This window comes from Rhea pennata, chromosome 28 (assembly GCF_028389875.1).
Source record: "Rhea pennata isolate bPtePen1 chromosome 28, bPtePen1.pri, whole genome shotgun sequence".
In the NCBI taxonomy this organism is placed as follows: Eukaryota; Metazoa; Chordata; class Aves; order Rheiformes; family Rheidae; genus Rhea; species Rhea pennata.
The window spans coordinates 5,047,479-5,068,185 of NC_084690.1; the positions used below are offsets into that span (position 1 = coordinate 5,047,479).

The 20,707-nt window shown below is 39.8% G+C and overlaps 2 protein-coding genes across 14 annotated transcripts in view; both read right to left on the bottom strand.

Moving 5' to 3' along the window:
- Positions 1-381: 381 nt before the first annotated feature.
- On the bottom strand, positions 382-7,698 carry PLPP5 (phospholipid phosphatase 5). Of its 4 annotated transcripts, none has more exons than XM_062596969.1 (7): positions 7,640-7,698; positions 4,281-4,389; positions 3,267-3,357; positions 2,789-2,852; positions 2,071-2,195; positions 1,477-1,647; positions 382-1,155 (listed from the first exon to the last, which is right to left on the bottom strand). In XM_062596969.1, exons 1-7 carry the CDS (start codon positions 7,696-7,698, stop codon positions 986-988), a joined length of 789 nt encoding a protein of 262 aa, XP_062452953.1. In that variant the 3' UTR covers positions 382-985. The 4 variants fall into 4 exon arrangements, with proteins under 4 accessions (XP_062452953.1, XP_062452954.1, XP_062452952.1 ...); XM_062596970.1 differs by having other exon boundaries at positions 7,608-7,656; XM_062596968.1 differs by lacking the exon at positions 7,640-7,698 and adding an exon at positions 4,620-4,696.
- Positions 4,955-20,707, bottom strand: part of NSD3 (nuclear receptor binding SET domain protein 3) — a 53,554-nt gene continuing 37,801 nt past the window's right edge. For 4 of the 10 annotated variants that reach the window (XM_062596959.1, XM_062596957.1, XM_062596960.1 and 1 more), the window contains 8 exons: positions 20,017-20,219; positions 19,437-19,549; positions 18,347-18,616; positions 14,665-14,781; positions 13,886-14,027; positions 12,756-12,862; positions 11,976-12,180; positions 4,955-10,639 (listed from right to left, as the gene is read on the bottom strand). In XM_062596959.1, the coding sequence (XP_062452943.1) occupies positions 10,398-10,639; positions 11,976-12,180; positions 12,756-12,862; positions 13,886-14,027; positions 14,665-14,781; positions 18,347-18,616; positions 19,437-19,549; positions 20,017-20,219 (1,399 nt within the window). In that variant the 3' untranslated portion in view covers positions 4,955-10,397. Of the gene's footprint in view, positions 10,640-11,975; positions 12,181-12,715; positions 12,863-13,885; positions 14,028-14,664; positions 14,782-16,097; positions 17,156-18,346; positions 18,617-19,436; positions 19,550-20,016; positions 20,220-20,707 lie in introns of those variants that run through there. The other 6 variants (XR_009960947.1, XM_062596961.1, XR_009960948.1 and 3 more) reach the window with 6 other exon arrangements.

The following is a 20,707-nucleotide window of genomic DNA, read 5'->3' on the forward strand; positions in this document are numbered from 1 at the left end:
TATGCAGGAAACTAGTGAGAAATAACTACTTACAATAATATTGCCATACAGCTGCACCTTGAATTTCTCAGCAGCAATCTACCCTTCCATTGTCAAACCATGGTGAATAATTAAAAAAAAAAAAAAAAAAAAAAAAAAAAAAAAAAAAAAAAAAAAGAAGAATAAAAAAAGCAACTCTTAAAGGATGCTTTAGGATACCACTTCATTTTCACTGATTGTCATCTCTTTATAACTGTGTGCTGTATTAAAGCTGCAAAGAAAGAGATACAAAATAAACACCACCTAGAAACCCATGCAGATATACTGAATAAACTGGTTTATATAGCAATAAACCTAGATATCAAAGTAAAGATTTTAGTATCACAGGTATTACAGCTGTCATTTAAAAAATTCAACCTCTTTAATTTGCCAAATAAGAATAAAAACAAGGCTAGTACAGTAATACAAATAATCTAGTTTCATCATCCCTCTCCCCACTTTAAATACATGGTTAAAGACAGCAGCCTTGCACTTACTACTCCAGATTAATTCAACTGAGATTTAACAGATGTGCTTAAATGTAGTACAAGGGACAAGTCCTGCACTTCAGCATATTCTTTCTATGAAAAGGGATGTTCAATTGAACTGAATGAGAATATCTGATCACGGTTTCTGCATTCTTTCACTGTAAACTAGATGTAAGAACAGCCATCCATACATGGCACACAAATTGTCACATTTTTCCAATTTTCACATCAGGATGTGAAAATTGTAACCAGGCATTCCTCCTGCAGGCTTGGATGCTGAATACCTAGCTCACTTCAGAACAGGTCCAAAGGAAGGAACACCTATAGACTTTTGTGAAACTAAACATAGGCCCACTGAGCAGGGCGCTGCAAGACATTACAGAACCGAAAATTCTTGTTTGTTTTTCAAGTTAATCCTCATTTGAGTCACTTCTTGTGGACCACGACCAACTTCCCCAAAGCCTTCCCCTGCCCTGTCATTATACGTCTAGGTGAAATCTGGAAGTCTCTGGCTTTTCTTGGTGCACTGGAAGTTCCTTGGATTTGCACAGGAATGGCTTGTGGCACATGGAGTCCATCAGCGGAGGGTAATACTGCCTGTAGCAGAGGTACGCAAGCACAAAGCCGATAGCTGAGCCAACTAACACATCTGCAGACAAAAGCAGAATAGAGTTAACTTCACTTTACTCTTGCAACTACATAAGTAAATTTTACAGCAAGCTGCTTTTCAGTCTGCTCACAGCATTTGAGGTAACTCTGCAACTTAACACCCTGCAGGCAACAAAAAGATTACCACTACAGAAGTAATCAAAAACCCCAATTTCATCATTTTGGGCTCCAAATGTCTCTATATGTGGCAACACAGACCCTGTCTTGCTCCGAGTTATCACAGTGCCCCTGTGCATGGCAGCCGGTTCTGCCCAGCTCCTTCAACTCCCCAGTGCAAGTCCGCAAGCGGACCCTGACTCACCATGCCAGTGGTGCTTGTAATCGCAGATGCGGGACAGAGCAATGAGTGTGGCGGAGAACAGCGGGAGCAGGAAGGCACAGAGCCGCAGGGCCCGGCCTCTTTGGCCTGGAAGGAAGCAGTGCAGCTTCCCCGCAAGGTAGAAGGCAGAGAAGGCAAGACCAGCAAAGGCAACTGGAAGAGAAGCGTCACTTCAGAAACAGGAAACTCTGTTCTCAGGACCTCTGAGATAAATACAGGCCTTCAGCCAGCCATCATCCTTGCCCATGCACCTTGTTATGGTGGACAGACTGACGGGAGGTCTGCATTGCCTGTGCAAGTTACAGGAACGGCAGACATGGAGTGAGTGGTAGAAGAGCCCTAGCAGCTGGTACTTGGCAAACATCCTTCCTCCCAGGAGGTGCAGACAACTTCAGATTACATTTTATATCCCACTGCTTTGCAGAAGGAAAGCTGAAGCCCCCGAAGAGGCCGATGAATTTGGCCAAAGTTACAGGTGTGAGAAAACAAACCCAATCTGCCCCTGCCTTGGGCTTCTGCTCACTGTGCTTGGCTCTGTCTGGGGCTGCAGCAGGTAGGGGATGTGGAAACACTTACATGAAGCATGTCCACTGGGGAAGCTTTTGCGTCCCTCGGCCACTATGCCAGGGTCCCCCGTGCATACCAGCTCAGCGTTCACTCGTCCATCCGGGAAGCAACGATAAAGGAAGTCCGGACGCGGCCTAGGGCGGAGAAGTACAACACACAGCCCGTTTTGGCACTGGCCAGGCATCCCTGGACAGTGACTCTGCCCACGCGTGGTGCTCCTAGCATGGTGCTCAGGAGCCGTGTCAACACCCAGCCAAATGCACTCGCCAGACACCTAACACAGTTCATTCCACATGTGGCAATAGAAAGATAACATGACTCAGGCCTTGAGAAATGCAAAACCAAGCATATCACCAAGTTCCAATCCAGGCAGGTTTAGAAATACAAGAACCAGACTACAGCAGAAAACCATCACCACCCCACTGCTGCTCAGGGCAGGGACCAATTTACTAGGTAAACCCAGCAGATTAACAATATGCTTATCTTATTCCCTGCAGCCAGTAGTGGAGCCAATGTGTTACATGAACTGAATTTCCATGTGGCCTCAGTGGAGGTGCCTTCAGACAGCCTGTAGTACAGAATAAAATTTCTGAGGCTGCTGTTCTGCGTGGATAACATCTTGCCATCCAGACCACATGGCCCAGAGAGATGCAACCATCTCTGCCTGTTCTCTGCACATATGTCAAAGTGCTCCTCCCAGCTATAGAGAGCGAGCGAGCTCTCTTACCTCCCCACAACCAGCTTCAGGGCGTCCGTGAAAACCCCATTCAGGACGAGAGCAAGGCTGGCAGCTGGAAGAGAACAGAAAGCCAATATCAGCATTGTTCTTATCACAGCACACGCAAACCTCTACCCTGGCACAGCCTCCCTCGGCACAAAGAGAAACTACAGACGGAGCTGACCATGCATCTGCTATTTAGCCTCCAGCCCAGGCTTCTCTGTTTAGCCGGAATCCTGAAGAACAATGCTCCAAGCCTCACTGCTCTTCGCACACATCCCATGCAGCTTTGAGGCACATTCAGGTACTGGCAGTATTTCAACTTCAGCTGGGGCCAGAGAGCTCTGCTGCAATGCCCTGGCACAGCACTTGTGCCCTGACAACAGCAAAGGACTCATCTGCCAGACCAAGGATTCCCTGGTTCACAGCCACAGCTGAGGGCAGATCTCTGTGAGGCTGCAGCTACTTGGGTTAAGGAGGAGCTCACCTAGGCAGGCCTCCCGTGTGTCCTCTTGGTCAGCATTCATGAACAACCTCGCCAGAACGATTAGCAGTAAGGGAGACATAAAGGAGATGAACTGCCACAAAATGAGAAGACTGTTAGGTGTCTTATTAGTGCAGCAAATTCAAGCGCTCTCACCAAAACACAACAGCAATTGCTTAAGCACATGCAGCTCCCTCTTCCCACTTTGCTTTCAGGCACCCCCTCACATCATCAGTGACAGTACCTTAACCCTTTTCATTTTATAGGCACTTTGTAAGCACAGAGATTAGTCTTTTATCAGCAGCATCTAGTTTTAGTTAAAAAGAATAAAAGCTTAACTGAAGTTTTCCATTTTTTAAAAAGTGTTTCCTTGTTTTTACATTCACAATGCACATAAGCAGCTAGTTCAGCAGCTTACTGACACCACTCATGTGACCTTCGGTTCAGCTTTTGTTCCCCTTTAATTGTCTCCATCAGTCATTTTCTCTCTCGGGAGTCAGAGTCCTTTCTTACATGCCAGCTTGCAAAATTGCCCAACACACACATGATTACAAGAAGTTAGGCCAAAATTTATAGTTTCATATAAAGCTATTTTAACAGAATCCAGAGACCTAAGGAAAACATTTTTGCAATTAAAAACTATAATAAAATTCTGCTGAAAAAGTCTGCTTTTAAGCAAAACATTCTCCAGTAGTGAGAGAAATACCATGTTCTGCAGTACTATGGAATTACATTATTATGGAATTGAATCTGATTACGAAGAAACTGTGAAATGATTTCACTAGTTTTTAATAATTTAGCCTAAGTCCGAAAGACAATCTGACACAGTCAAGTCTAAAAAGACAAAAGAATTTGACTGCAGATGTTTTGCTGGTAATAACACAAAGTACTTTCAGTATCTCGAATTAAGAACTATTTGCCTATTTGCAATGCATGCCTTATCCCATAGCCTTCCTTTAAAATAACAGATATATACAATTAGAGAAGCAAACAGATGCAGGAAGCTACAGAACTTACAAACATGGGTACAGTGGGCACACGATCCACTTCTACATACGGGTTTTTATAAAGCCACATTTCCTCGGGCTGTAAAACGCGCTGAAACGGAGGCAAAAATTCCATGATCCTGGAGAGGGGGGAAAAGAGAAAAGATTTTGGGCAAGCGCAGGCGCGGACCGCAGCTCCGACCCACCGGCGCGCACGGACAACTTCTGTCTTCCCCCGTCGCGCCGCGCAAGGCTGCGGCCCCGTAAGGGAGCCGCGGGCGACGAGCCGCTGGGACGGGGGGGACACGCCGAGGCCCCGCGCAGCCCGCGGGACGTGCGCGGGGCCGGGAGCCGCCGCCGCCGCACTCACGCGAAGGCGCCCAGCAGCAGCCCGCGCACCGCCGCCTCCGCGGCCAGCTCCGCCGGGCCCGGCCGCCGCATGGCCCCGCCGCCGCCCGGCTCGGCCCCGCCGCCGCCCGGCCCGGCCCGGCCCGGCCCGGCCCGGCCCGGCGGACGTGGCGCGGCGCCGGGCGGGCGGAGCCGGGCAGCCGCGCGCACCCCCGCCGCGCTCCGCCTGCGCGGCCGCCCCGCGCCCCGCCGCCGGATGCCTCTCAGGACCGCCCAGCGGCGGGCGCGGCACTACCGCCCGGGAGCGGCGAAGGGCTCTGCGCTCGCCCCGGCGGCTTGAAAAAGCATTCAGTCCTCACCGGAACATCCAGAACAATTTATTGAAGTCAACCTCAAGCAAAATTTTAAATCAGTGGAATGTCATTAAAAACCTTTCCAAATTAATCCTCACGGAAGCAAAAACACATCTGAATTCCAAAGTATTTGTAAAATAAAAAAGGCAACATCTCAGTAAATATAATGTACAAAAATTATATGTTCCTACCATCACACACATTCAGTAAGAAGCTAAAATATTACAGGCAATTCTAAATACACTATAACTAGTTGACAATAAGCTATCTATATACAGGTTAACCAAGCTTTACAGGTTTCACACTATGCAAGAGAACAGAGGCCAAACAACAAAACCCCCAAAATATTTTATATCTCAAAGTCTATGCGGCAACATCAAGTCATAATACAGTAATGCCCCAGTGGAACATCGCCAGGGAAATTTAACACTACTTTGTTAGTGTCAAGAGCTTCTAGTCAACTTCCAAAAACTCTTAAGATATTGACTTCAGTGAATATTGATGCTTCGCTATTAAAGACTCAAGTGATTTAGTTAAAATAACATTTCACAGAATCTACAAAGTTTGTTACAGATAAACAAAGTCTACAGAAATAACGACTCTACAAAGGTCATTGTTACAGATAAAGATTACATGGAAATGAAAACAGAATCTGTAGGTATCCGTGTTGTGCAATATCACTCATGTGGAAACAAATGGTTTAGTTTCTCATAGCAACCCCAAGTATGCACATACCCTTATAGAAAACAAACAAACAAAAAAATCTTATTACTAGCCAGTTGAAACAGTTATTTATCATCTTTTTTCTGTGGCAACATGATCACTTTAAAAATGAAAAATGACACTAGAAATGAGATACAGTTCAATGAATATGAAACATTTTTTTCATCCAGTCTGTTTATAAATCAAAAGTGAACAAGAATTCCTCAAAAATGTTCAGTGCTAGCTATGTAAGAGATGTTTGGGAGAGGATCAAACACATAGCCATCTTTTTTCAAGCTGGAAGAGACACCATTAGAAAAGGCATCTTTCTTAGTCTTGTGCACAAAAAAAACCAAAACAAAACAAAAACAAAAAAATCCCACGCAGTTAGTGCCACGTGAGAACAGTGAATGAATGAATGGCTTTGGCAAATTCATATGCATTTTCCCTTTTTGTTTTCACATTAATTACACAAGTCTTCTATGCAAAGCACAGATACATAGTTTCAGCTTAATAATCCCCCCTCTCTCTCTCCAGAGCAGTGAGATATCCCCTCACAGGGGTAATAAGGACCTGAGTTTGCCACTCAGGAACAGAGCATGATAGGAAACAGCAAACTTTTTCAGAACAACATTTTGAATACATCCAAAGTTTAGGAGTGTATCACAAGTGCAAATGTTTTTGCTACACAAAAATATATGGTAGGATAAAGTTGATGGAAAACTGAAAGCAACAGGACATAGGGTTGGCGTGTCTCATGCAATATACTTCTTTAACATATGTAAGTCTGAGACACCTGCTTTGAAAATCTCTCCCATTTGCCATACACTGTACACTGGGAGCAGAAAGTAATTTCAGGAAAGTTAAAGACATTTTGAATGTAGTATACAAAAAAAGTTATGTATAAATAAAAAAAAGCTGTATAAGGAACTGCAGAGCTTCAAGTACATTAAACCCTGAATTCAATGAGGCAGAGGTTTCAATGTTAAAGTGACTACTTCGTACCAGCGTTGGACATTCCCCCCCTTTCCCACCCTCCTCCCAACCTTACCCAAATATTTCTGTAAAGTTTCAATATATACAGATTTTATGCTTACTGTTAATTATGTCTAGTAATTGTGTCTTTCCCATTCTACCCAGAAATTAAGATACAATAAATTTTAAGCAGAAAGGCCAAAATTAAACATTCCAGCCCTTTCATTCCATTTTAACAGATTCTCTAAGACCATGGTGTGAACAGAGAAGGTAATTTGCCCATAAAATTGCCTTTAACTGCCTTTGACCTGAGCTGCAAATGCCTTTAAGTCTTACAGTCTATTGATAAGACAAATCTATACTAATAATCTGAGAGCTACAACAACTAATGCTTGCACCATGTATTTAGAAAACTGTAGTAACTAGCCACAGCACCACTTGGCCACGGCCTGCAGAACTTCTGCTCTGTGCTAAGGTGCATACTGTGTAGTAAAAGCTTCAGTAAACAACAAAATCCCGTTAACTTCACAGAGCAGCTCAGATATTGCATTACTACATAGATAACATAAGAGTCAGGTGCTAACCAGAAGCATGATACTATTTCAAATATTTAAAAGAAAACTAAGGGAAAGGTGTGACTGTGTGTTCTAGTTTTGAACAGCGTATTTAAAAAAATCAACTGAAAACACCAGTAGCTCTGCAGACATCTCCTCAACCTCAGCATAAAACTACACCCCTAAACTACTTTAATACTACTTCTTTATCTCACTCCAGACCACAAATTTAATTCCACAGCTGATTCCCCCCTCTGCCAGTTAATTAAAATATCACCGTTAAACCTTTTCCTTAAAACAGAATTGCATTATTGTTCTATTCAGTCTATGAAGATGTTTAAAATGTGTACTTTAACATTGTGTGTTCAGTATATAGAACAAACCCACTATAATTCTCTATTTACTTTGAATTCGATGTTTTCTTACTTTAGAGAGTTCAAATCTTTTGAAAGATTCACCTTCTCGCCAATAGTGTGAAATCCAGTCCAAGCTTTTTGTTCATCAACTGTAAAAGCATATAAATCAATCTCCTGCTTCCCCTTTCAATTCCAAGCTCAAATGTTGGCTGCTCTAATTAACCATTTTTCGTAGAAAAATAAAAGGAGCACCTGTGAGAAGTTTGAAAACAGAAGTTAACCAAGGTATCAAATGTAATGGCAGAGAAGTAGCAACAGCCTCATAAGTCTTAGCATCTTACAAAGTTTTTAAGCCTTCTGTGACCCTTCACATGTTCTGTGATAACCAGCATACCAGTACGTCACAGCAGTACACTTCACACGGCAATGAACGTTCGGTGAATATCGTCTGCTCACTGACATTTCAAATGCTTGTGAGCCATCTGGGCACTACCACACCATTCCTCTCCGTGCAGTAAGTTATCACTAACACAGAATGGAAAAAAGCATGTAGATACACTCACACTACATAGTGTTTGCAATACTTAGAATGCTCTGACTTTCCAAGAGAAAAATCATTTGAACATTACCAAGCCTAATACATAGTACAAAGTAAACAGATCACGCCTTACAGACACTGTAGCAAGAGCTGTGTTTGAATTTCTGAAAAGGTTAAACACCCTCTCTAAGAGCTTAAAAACAGACATTTATCACACAAAAATGTTAAGAAAAATAAAATCCTTTTTGTAGTTTTTTGTAAAAAATACCAAAATATAGCACTGCTTTCAAGCAAGATTAGTGTTTTAGAGATTTGCTTTAGTATTGACCACAAGAAGGTGAAGTGCTCTGTATATCCCATTAACCTTCTGTACCAAAAACTGACCCAAAGAGATACCTATGCAACTATGCAATCCAAGACACCCAAAAGCTTGTAGAAAGGCATCTGCAAACTGTTCAGAAGATGAACTGCCAGATCAGTTAAAATGGCACAGTAGCTGCTTAACGAGATTGTAGTGTATTTTATAATTTTAAATTGCACACAAAAACATTTGTTCCCTTGTACATAAGTTTGAGAATGAGAAGGGCACCAGCCAAAGATAAGATGTGTTCCAAAATCCCACAGCCTGTTCTTTTGTGGAACTGAGATGTCAACATATTCCTGTAGGTTTAGGTAAGCAGGTTTTCAGAGACAAGGTTCTTGAGAATTAAGCAGCTTAATTTAGCCAAGTTCCAGCAACACATACTAACTCCTTTCACTCACAGTTATTTTCAACTCCCATTAGCAAAAAGCTATCAAAAAGTTAGTGAATATCAGCATAAAAATCAAAAGTATACTCTTTAACTATACCGGGGCAGGAAAAAATGCACAGTGCTTTCCAAGATTTCAGGCTAGGTAGGGTAGGAGATTCACAAAAGACTAACTTCAGCCTGGGGAAACTTACCCTCCTAGGCTCTTTGCACAGCAAACGGAGAAAGATAGGTTTTTCAAGGGAAAACCTGGACCAGTTACCTACCGAAGCCACTTCAAAACACTTGCAAAGAAGCCGGTCTCTCTACTGATTACAGAGGAAAGCCAAGAGAGATCCATCTCCTGAGGCTGAAGTTGGCTGCTGTGAGTACAGCCCATTACATAGATACAGAAAATACCCTGTTCATTGAAGAAGTGCTCTTGGGAAATAACTGATTTTCCTTAACTCCATTAATAATGGAGATTAAAGTTAGAATATCTGTCTCTCTCAGCAAAAAACCCAAACATTCCACCAAAACACATACACATATGGTCTGATTCCTTAAGCACTGAAACTCCCTTTGGAGCTAATGGGAGCTTAAGAAGGCAATAAAGAATCACTCTATCGTAATTGTCATAAAACAAGTACAGACTTGGCAGATGACAAATATATATATGCACAAAACAATTCTGCATCCAATGAAGTCAGTGATAGTGCTCCCACTGGCAGGGTTAAGACTTCAATTATAAGTGCACTGCAGTATGTGACTGAGGCTAGAAGGCTCTCCTAACTAGGCAGGTTTTCCAAATTAGGTGAGGCAGAGAAGTGAACATTGTGCAATTAAGCTCTTTCTGAATTTCCTCCTGTCTGCAAACACCACTGATTACAGCTCTCAAGCAAGGAACCATGATTTCTTCCCTTTTAAAAGATATTAAACCTTGTGTCATAAACACTTCTAAAAAGTCATACACCTGATTTCTCATAGGGAAAGCTTTACAGTAATATTCATAAGTTAATACGATATATAACCTACCTTCTCAAAATGCCTTTAAGAGATAAGTACTGGAATGAAGGCATTTCACTGTCACCTGGTCTGAAACCCACATCTGTTTTTATGGCAGCTGAATGTCACACAGAGTGGGGAGGATTTATTCTTCTCTCATAAACTAGACATAAAAATTACGTTGGTTTTGCTATTTTTTTTAAAGACATGCTGACTGATCAAAATCCAATCCTCAACATCCTTTAAAAATTAAATAAATAAATATGTTGCTATGCTTTGCTTTCTACACTCAAAGAACATATTTTAAACAGAGTATTCTTCTCACTGTCAGAAGGTCTACTTTTTTTCTTAAGAAGGCCAAGATGTTCCTGTTTTCCAAGAGTAAGAGCTGCTGTAGCACATTCAAGAGTAAAAGACAGACCAAACAATAAAAAAACATCACTGCCTGCTTCTGCTGGCTAAGATTAAATGGTCCCATTCCCAGTTCAAACAAGGCGGCTCTGATGATAAAGACTGAACGTGTCAATAGCAGTCTCTTCAAGTTCATCACCTATTTGCCCCTCTTCTCTCCCTTGCTTTTTAAACAAATTCACTCCTTTGCTTCTTCTACAGGATTCTGTGATTCCAATTTGCACTTAATCTTGTTCCAGTATTCAGGTGCCACAGGAGATTTGGGGTCATGTGTGGAGCAGCAGAGACGGCCATCCAACGCTGATGCCACCAAGGCTCCCTTCTCATGATCTTTACAGAATGAATGGGGGCAAAACTCACAGAATGAAACTGCAGGATTGCTACAGATGTCACATTGATGCCATGGACATTCCCACTTTCCTGAACGTGGATGGGAAGGAAGAAGAGACAGGAAGCTGAGATTAGTGCATTTAGAGGCTGGTACTGGTCTTTAATCCTTATTCTATATAGTAATTATTCAGATGAATGCAAAGTTTTTAAAATCTGGTCTTAGTATAGTTGCTAAATCTGCTTCTCACAAGAGCCTGACTGGAAATAGTTCTCAGATATTTTGCATTTTTTTATTCTGGAAGGATTAATCACTCAGATGTGTATCAAGCTTTAGCTAACCTGCACTGTTAAACCACTTTAATGTAAAAAACACAATGGATTAGTTTTGAAAAATATCTGAGAAATGGCTTAGAGAAGAAATTAGGTAAAAACGTATTTGAGCATAAACAAACAAACAGATTCCCCAAACCATTCAGACATGTATTCAAATGACTCTGTGCTAAATTGTCAGACAGTAAAAACACATTGAACACAGCAAAAAGAAAGAAAAAGCTTTTCGTTGTTGTGTCCAAGTCTCACTGAAGTTACTTTTAGCTGGATTACCATTAAGAAACAAACAGAATTCTCCTTCACAGGGACTTGACACATTGCATGTACAACATGCAAAGACCCATGTCCCAAAAAGCAAGAACACACGGAACAAAATCAAAAAACCCTAACTGAAGTTGCACTTGCTGATAAGATAGTAGTCACTTCTTTTTCCATCAAAAAAGCTACTTTTAGGAAAGCGTCTATGCTTATAATATGCTGAAAAGGCACATAAATTGAACTTCACTCATGACAGCCTTCTGATTAATTTTTGCATAGACTAACCCATACTTCCAATTATTTTCATTAAAGCCCTGGTAATTAGGAAGATTAAGATTAGGACTTTTAAAAGACCCTGCAACTGGCTGAAATGTTACATTACTGAATAATTTGAGCCATAGCTACAGAAATATATGCCTTCATGTGCGAAAAAAATCATATAGAAGATACATGCATCAGGATATAGTAAAGAATTTAAACATAGTTACTTATTAATTGAGCCTTGTAGGTTACATTTAGTAATCAATGGTTTGAACCATTATGGGATTTGCACCTGGCAACCCTAGGAGGTCAAGGTGACGCTTATATTTCAATTAAAAAAAAAAAGAAGGAAATTTGATCCAAGAAAGAAAGGCATCAAGAAGAATAATAAAACTATCACAATGCCTCTCTTTCCATTGGTTCTTATTTAAGAATTACCACCTGATACATTTCTCAAAATGAGTAGTATGGCAAAGACAGATATGCTACATTTAATACAAATGGATACGCAATTCAGCTTAGACATCAATCTTTCTCCAGAAAGAAAAAGATCAGGAAGCCATATGAACACTCTTACCAAAAGGTGGTTGAGTCAAGTTAAGGCATAGGAGGTGGTATGCTTTGGGACAGTCCTTTTTATCACACATAACTAGTTCTCCCCCATCTCCACACTGGAAACAGTTGTCTTCATGCATCTGCTTCTGTTCTGTTTTTATTTTCCGTTTCTTCTGCTTTAATTTCGCATTCTTTACCTTTTCCTCATTTGCTGTTGCAAATGCTGTCTAGCAATTACAAACACAATATACAGTTACTTTATAACCCCTTGCATTGAAATAAATTTAATCATCTTCGGGTTATTTGTATGACTTATGCTCAAATTAAATCTAGTCTAAAAAAGTTTAAGCAATGCAAGCCATCCATATGGATATGTATTAATAATCTGGCAAGTTTTTTCATGGTAATATCCAGAGAGCACTTTGCTGTAATGGGACGCTCATCTGCATGTTCAGTTTGTTTCTCTAAACAACTTCGTACAACAGTGACAAGACTTTTGTCACCAATGTCCTCTCCTAGGAAGGACAGATCACAAAATGCAGATTAACATCAGGGCAAGTAAATTTTTAGAGTACGGCACAACAGCAAGACAGGCTCTCAAATCCCCCAAATATACCTGGGAATGTTACAATGTCATAGCAGAAGAATGACAATTTTTTTTTTTTTTTTTTTTTTTTTTAAAAAAAAGAAGGAGGGCACCTTCAGATTAAGGTAAAAAGTTAAACAAAACAAAGACCTCTCTCTGCCCTCCTCTCTAGATACCTAGATTTAGGAGAAGTAGCTTCAATTTTCATCCATGTACCTTTGGGCGCACTCCTAGAAAGCCACTGCAGTTTTCTGCTCCACAATGACATTCAGTCCTACCATTGCCCAGGCAATCCAAATTATAATTAAATGTTAACTCCATTCCTAAAATGTAAAGAAAAACAATTCATCCACACAGATATAGACAAAAGACAGGCTTGTGGCAATGATGTGTCATTAGTTTCTCTCTTGACAGTCTGTGTGAAATTAGCAGCTGTATGTTTTTAAAAGCTCTAGCTTGAAATGCTACATTGATTTCAAAAACGTTGAGAGAGAAAGGGTCTTGCGAAAAGCAACCTTGAGCAGTTTTTAGAATAGGGACAGATTATACATTTAGCCAAATTCTGAGGAAAATACTACTCATTTTTGTTTTATAATCACAATGAATGGTAATTCAGACAATTACAGGGCTAGAGAATCACAGAGTCGGTGAGGTTGGAAAGGACCACGGGAGATCATCTAGTCCAAATCCCTTCCTCAAAGCAGGATCAACTAAAAGACGAATCTTTACTCATATTTCTATTCGTGAACCCAGTATTGAGATTGTATTTCCTTTTATCATTGCAGACCACATTATGGTAACAATTCTTTTCACATGCTGTGTCAGTATTTTTTGTATGTGACAAATTTAAGTTACTCTTTTCAGCATGGGACAAGTTTCCCTTTTGCTCTTGGCTTTTTTAGGTGAGCATCAGCACAGCCTTACATGTACCAGGTTCTTTGTAGATCAGATGTAGATAGCAGCTATTCTATCATACAGTCTCAGTTTGAACAGTAGACCGGGTAAAACATGCAATGCAGAAAGATTATACCACATCAGATCAATGTTGGTGAAAGGATCACTGCCATATGAAATGAAATCAGCTTACATGATAAACTGTTAACACTGTACTTTGCAGCAAACCCCTCAATTTTTTTTAACAGCAGTTTTCCTTTTCAAGCTACTTCAAATTGTGATTCTTGCTGAAACTAGAACTTACAAATATTTGTCTCCACATCAACGAATGAAAAGGTTCCTGTAAATGTCACTGTCATTAAGTAACTTCAGAGAAGGAAAAAAAAAAAGGTAAGTTGGGAACTGCCATTTTAAGACAAAAGTAATTGTGCAAAACAGTGCCATCTTTTTACCTGCAGGAATATCACAAAGAGCAAAAAGTCCGACTCTAATGTCACCATTCACTGTCCATTTCTGCGTTTCACAGTTTGGATTACAGCTGTGGTTCATAAAACGAGAGTAATTCCCCTTTGGGCCAGCATCTATTATTCGATCCTTCAAATAGAACAATAAACACATGGTTAGTACTGACAACAAAAAAAGTTTCCCACTAACAAGAGATTATTTATGTCTAGGGCAGCAAAAAATATGCTTATTTTCCATTAGTTAAAAGTGATAAGCTTTCCCTACAGAGTATATCTTAATAAAAAGTGCCTGAATACTTGTGCTTGCAGAAATGAAATAGGCATGGAATGAGTAACATGAGATATACGCTTCCAATTCAATCTCTTCAACCATCCCGCTCAAGAGACACAAAGATGTTATCCTCCCGCCAATATCTGACTGTGAGCTGGAAATAAGTTGGCTTTGCCATAAGCTTTTAACAGCTGCCTATGTTCCACTGCAAGAGCTCTGCAAAAGCACTATGCATTAAATAAGCCATAAAAATTAATTTCTCCACCCCACAAAAAATTAGCCCAACTACATCAAAACTGAGACAAAATAAATCTGTAAGTATGCACTCTATAAACAGAAGACTTCAATTCAACTGGACCAACTCGTGGTCTAGTTAAGGCAAAATGTCTCAGATTGAAGTACAACATTTCAAATATGGAATGATGATTCAGTTAACATTTTCTACCTACTTTCAACCATAAACACAATTCATACCGGACAGAGATGTAATATTTACCTTTGTAACAGTTAACATATAAAAATTGGTTACACTGTTTTCATGCGCACGTTTGATTCGCAACCTGCACTCTTCTTCATCTATTAGCTCACCAACATATTCGTTCACAAATTCACCCTGAAAAATAGAGGGAAAAAAACCTAAAAATCCATACGTACTACTTCTTATGACTACAGATAAAGGGAAGCAGCACAGAAAATAACGTACTTGTTTACTATAATACTCAAAAAACCATTAAACTTCTTGCATCTAATAGGTAATATGTAATTAAGTAGATGTGCACAATGGGTACTTACTGCCTAAGCAATAACCAACTCAAAGGTAAAAAGGGAGCACTGGAAGCACCACTGTTTCTACATTCAATAGCAGCTTAAGGCGCTACATAAAAGGATTCTAGTGAACTGCCAGATACGACTCAAGTCTCATGCTTTAAAAAGGATAACGTGAAAATACTTATAGAATCCTAAGACAACAGAAACTCTTACAATGGCAAATATTTTCACTATATAGTATTCAACAGTTCACTTTTATTAGGACTTTTAATAGTCAATAAAACTTTGTTACTGCAGGGTTTCCAAAGCTTATTAATGAAACACAGATTATACAAAAACTGACTTAAAAAATTAATCACTAAAATCATGTTTAAAAGTAGGCCTTCAGGCCAACAGTGTGTTCCCAACTCCTACATAATGGAATTTAGAATAGCTGGGACATGACGATACCTTGATACAAGGGGGTAAATACTCAGTACGCTGAGCATCACTTTATCAAGACAGTCAGTTGTTGACAGGTAAAAACACTGTAAAAAATAGCTACTTGATACACTCAAATTCAAGTGTCCAACAAGCACCTTGTATTTCAAGAACAACTCTCACAAAATACAGTACAATATGGTAACCAGCGCTATACTGTTAGCCATGCTCAGGGACAGATGCCCAGGCAAGCTCACAGCACTCAGATCCTCTGAAGGACGCTGAAGGGCTCCAGAGAGCAATGTCTGTCTTTGCTTGATCATGTTCATGGATGTCACAAACACAAAAGAAAACAGTAAATGGAAGGGGTGGAAGTTGAAATCAGGCAGTTGGGGTGATGTCTGCAAGAGGTACCTAAATATCTCAGAAGCCCAGCATTCATTAAGACTGACCTAAGGTTTTTAAATAACCTGAATCCTATCTAAAGCACATTCACTTGGACCAAGTCACTTGGATGCTTCTGAAAATCTTAGCCTGGACACCTCCCTCCCCCCCAAAAAAACAAAAAACCCCTTTGTCACCACCAAGTTCCTTTCTGCTTTCTGTTTAGCCTATGTATTTGGGAACTCCTGGACAACACAACAGAATTACGGAGCATTTTTAGCAAAGCTCCTATGGGACACAAATGCATTTCTGTAATTCGCATGTTAAATTCACAGGAACTCTACCATAAAAAAACAAAATCTGCTATAAAGATTTACCATGTATTTGAGATAGAAGTAATCATAGTGTATTAAAAGGTTCTTAAACACAGATTTTCTACCCATTATTATTTCTTCTGGTTACTTGTTGATAAGCTAGTTAGGTATGCATAGATTAAAGTCCCAAATGCAGTCAAGGGCTTCCACTTATAACTGAATTGGTGGTTAATACAGAATCCTCTCTGAAACTGATTTGATAATACACCTCCCGTATCAATCTTCATAAATGTACAATTGTCATTTGAACTGCTACATAACGTTTCTCTATGTCAGATTTCCAGAGATTGTTAAATACATTTCTAAACAAAGTCAAGGAGGTAGATATCTAATGAAAATGGACAAAAGCAAAGAATTCACAGTTGAAATTACTATACATGTACCTAAAGCTTTCATCTTGACCTTTCAAGACCTCTTTAGTGGATTATCCTACATGCCACCTATGCATAATATATAAACGTCACATCACTTCAAGATTTAAGAATCAGTTCAGAATCTCTTTGCTTTTATCTATACATTCTAATTACATTTGAAGCTAAACACATCATCCAATAGTGATTATCCAATCCAAAATGTCACAGCAGAATTTCCAGTCTGGAGAGCAGCCAGTTTCTTTCTATAGAGAAGTGCAGTGTAATCCTTACATCAAGTTAAAGTCCACCAAAACTGTGTGATGCGTCTTCATGATGAGAAGCTCCAGGATATTTTTCCTATTAAAATGAGTGTAAATTCAAACTGAAGAAAATAGGAAGGCAACCAAAAACAAGAGAGTTCTCTAGAGCAGATTCTTGAGGATGTGTGTCAAATGACAAAAACAATGTGTCTTGAAGTCTTAAATTGTCCAATTCCATCAGTGGCCATAGCTGCATCTTCCACTTTTCAGGTGTGCTCAGCCATCTCCTTGTTCAGAAACAACGAAGCCTGCATGAGTAAGAGCAAAACACACATCCGTCCATCAGATCCAATCCTCTGCCTGGCAAGTTAAAGCAGACGTGAATTCCAGGCCCATCATCCTCATGCTTGCCTCGAAGTACAGCAAGACTGCAATCCAGTTAGAAGAGGATTCTCACACTTAGATATGCAAGTGTAAGATTTTGTTTTTCCATATCAACTGTCGCAAATCCCACCTGAATCCCAGACTGGTATCCCCAGGAATACAGTGCAGCGATACAGCGTAAAGGAAAACCAAAATGATCCGTATCCAATGACTTTTTGACAGTCAGGCAAAAGTATTCCCGTTCCCCCACCTCACTCTGATCTAATCCACTAGCATTCTTTAAAAGATGCCAACCATTCTAACATTTATTCCAAAGTCCTCAATATTTCCCGAGGCTAATCAGTCCTTGCTGCTTTTTGTTATAACAGCAGCATCACTTCCACCAACAGAAATCTCTGTATCTTCATTATTCTTCTCTGCCTTCTTGAACTTTAAGAACCTTTAAAGTTTGTTGTCCAATGCAGCCCGATCACCTCAAGCCTTTCATTAATCCCCTGTGAGTTCTTCCAAAATAAATCCAGGCTGAAGAGTTGAACGCCAAGAAGGGTGAGATAGCTGCCTTGTTACCAGATGTCTGTAAGAGTAATACTGCAACCCCTCCCACTCTGAACAATTGGCTACTGGGAAAATGCAGTGAGCATGTTACCGTGTAACATCTTAAAAAGAAAAGGCAAAGGAAAGACTTAAGAATAACCTCCTGAAAAGAGGCTCTCCAAGCTGCCCTCCACCCACCCTTTTGAGTTTCTCTTGCATCTTGTGACTGTTATTTGCTATGCTTATGATAAGGATGAGGGGAAGAAAAAAATAGGCAACTTATTTTGCCACCGCTCTAAGATTTAACCATCTTCCATACCCTTATTTAGGCAAAGAAATAACCATTATGTTTTCCAGACTGCTCTCCCATCTTTTCCAACAGTCAGTGAGAAAACATATGCATGCTCTTTCCTTCTAGAAGCATGAGAGAGTCAACTCTTCCCTTCCATCAACATTCACAAATTTACAATCAACTGAAACTTATGAGTAAGTACCAGTTAAAACACTTCTGCCAAATCAGCTAAGCAGATTTCACTATTACTGCTTCACTTACAAAAGTTTCTTATCTTTTTAATATAAAACACTGGCTTGAAAGTGCTGGTATTTTTGTATGCATTCACTTAAGGTACACGAACTTGCAGCGTTCTCATAAATACAATCATGCTAGTGACTAACACAGCATTTGTCCTTTGCAATTCTACCTTTTTAATGTTCCTTTTTGTCCTGAGACCCCATCCACGTCGATCAGTTTTTATGATTTCAGCATCAGGGTAAAGTCTTTTGGTGAAACACTGGTTTTGACATCGCTCTCCTGCTGGGCAAACCTGCGGATGGCACTCATACTGTAGCATCCTGTTCAGACACTCTGATTCTAGGCCACACGGATTCTCATCAGATGGCTTGCAGTTACAGCGAGGGATTTCAGACAGATCAGCTACCTGAATCTGAACCTTTCCTATTACTTTGTTGGACTGCAGGACAAAGAGAAAAGAATAGATGATGAAGACAACGTACATAGAACATGAAACAGCTTTATCTGAGGCCTATCATGATTTGACTCAAGAGGGCAAGTAATTATTACATAGCTGTTTTTCCACTAAATCCCTTTTGTAGGATAGTGTGTCACAACAAATGTACTTTTCTGCAATCTAGAAGCATCTACAATCCACATCTGCAACCTACATGCATGAACTTTTACAGGAAGCATCTGCTGCCACTCAGTTGTTCTTAATCAGGGGCACATGGTGTTCAGAGAAGCCAGTAATAGGTCACATAAGTGAAGACCATCAGATAAAATGCATGACTCCAGACAATATAGTATGACTCACTCTCCAATACAGTTACCGGTATAATGACTTTTTCAAAGCACACAAAGTTTACCAGATGCATCACTGGGACTTCTTTCAACTAAAATTAAAAACATTTAAGTGAACATCTAGACCTACACACCCAAAATTGCTGCCAAAAATTACACTCTACAGTAGGCTGAGCAACCAGCATTCATACCAGTGTTGAGTTCAGTGTTAACAAAAGTTGTAACAGCCAGTATTTTTATTTAAGATAGACAACACCAACGTGCAGTCAAAACTCCTTATCTTAAGTAGAACTGACATTCAACTGTAAGTCTTTCACTGATCCTCTGCTAAAAGAATGTTTCCAGGTAAGGTAGAACAAAAGAAAGAAAAATGATTTTTGTGTTTCCTTAAGCTGAAATTATCATAAATTTTGCTTGTTTAAATACACAGCTTACTCACGTGCAGAATTAAAAGAAAAAGAAAAAATTTAACTTACTTTAATATGTTTATAAGGTGGAGGTTTTCTTGAATTCCTTTCAATTTCTAATGCTTCCTTACTTTCTCTTTGTGCTTTCAGCTCCTGGAAGCGTTTTGCTGCTTCTTCAAGTGCTGTGCAAGGGAGTTCAAAATAGGAAGTAATTAGCAACAGCTACTGTTAATCAAATATGTACATGTATGTATTTAAATGTATTTTAAAAAGAGCTAGGAATAGAACTCTATGAGCAAAACACAAGCTAAAAATGACTTATTGCAGTATATCATGAAATTATCTCCAGTCAAGCACTTCTCAGTAGATACTGAGATACTGAATGATGAACCCATGCATCAGAGACCAAGCTCTGTCTTAACATTTCCCAATTTGTGGAAGAACTGAACTTGTCCGCAACAATACATAACAAGAAGGTACTTAAAGAAAAATATTTTTATCTGCAGTCTAGGGATCTACACAACGTTTGCAGTATTACGTGAACACAGAACACTAGTCACATAATATTCCCATGCAGGTTAAGTGGTGATGGAGACACAAACACGTGGAACTTTTGTCATAAACCACTGTAAACTTTGTTTGATTTTACCTTTCTTGAAGGTCTTGTTAATACTAGTTTGCCCCTCAGCAAAGCTTTTATCTCCTTCAACATAAGGGAAAACTCTGCCCTGGTGTACCCAATAGTAGTCATGTGAACCAAAGAAAAATACTGGGAAGTCCCCGATATCATGTTTGAGGCCCTGTATGTTGAGAGGCACAGACCTGGGATTGCAGATCTCTGCTGGCCACCACCTGAAAAAGTAGAAAAGAAGTAAAAAAATCTAAGTTCTGTGAACCACAGGAAAAAGTCTTGGCTTCTGAATCTGCCTGAGTTGCAAAGTAAAAGCTACTTTTCCTTTCTAAAAAAACCTCTACTCTTATGCATTCAAGGCTCCCTTTGCCAATACCTGTGAAGCACCCTGCAAAACAAAAAATACTTCATTCTCAAAGTTCTGATTTAAAATTTTGGAAAAGTCTTATAGAAACACATACGGTACAGGACTGGATTCCTAAGACCATCTACAAATGCATTCCTGCAAGTGACTAACAGCAAACATAAGCCAGAACACCTTGATTCTGTAAGGCACTCTGATTTTCTGTATCACTACCACACTCTACAGAGCCAATGTAAGTGCATTCAAGGATCCAGCAATACCTGGAAAAAATAGAAGAATTTAATTTAAAAGGTAACATCAATGTCTGATGCTACATTAGCAAATTAGTATATTTCCAGTTCCTGT

What these genes read in the sequence shown, in the direction of transcription:
- PLPP5 (XM_062596968.1), bottom strand. Translation starts at nt 4,690, where the DNA reads ATGCGGCGGCCGGGCCCGGCGGAGCTGGCCGCGGAGGCGGCGGTGCGC. An exon ending in CTGAAGCTGGTTGTGGGGAG is followed by an intron (nt 2,196 to 2,788) that starts GTAAGAGAGCTC and finishes TCTCCGCCCTAG; the next exon opens with GCCGCGTCCGGACTTCCTTT. An exon ending in CCCCAGTGGACATGCTTCAT is followed by an intron (nt 1,648 to 2,070) that starts GTAAGTGTTTCC and finishes CTTCTCTTCCAG; the next exon opens with TTGCCTTTGCTGGTCTTGCC.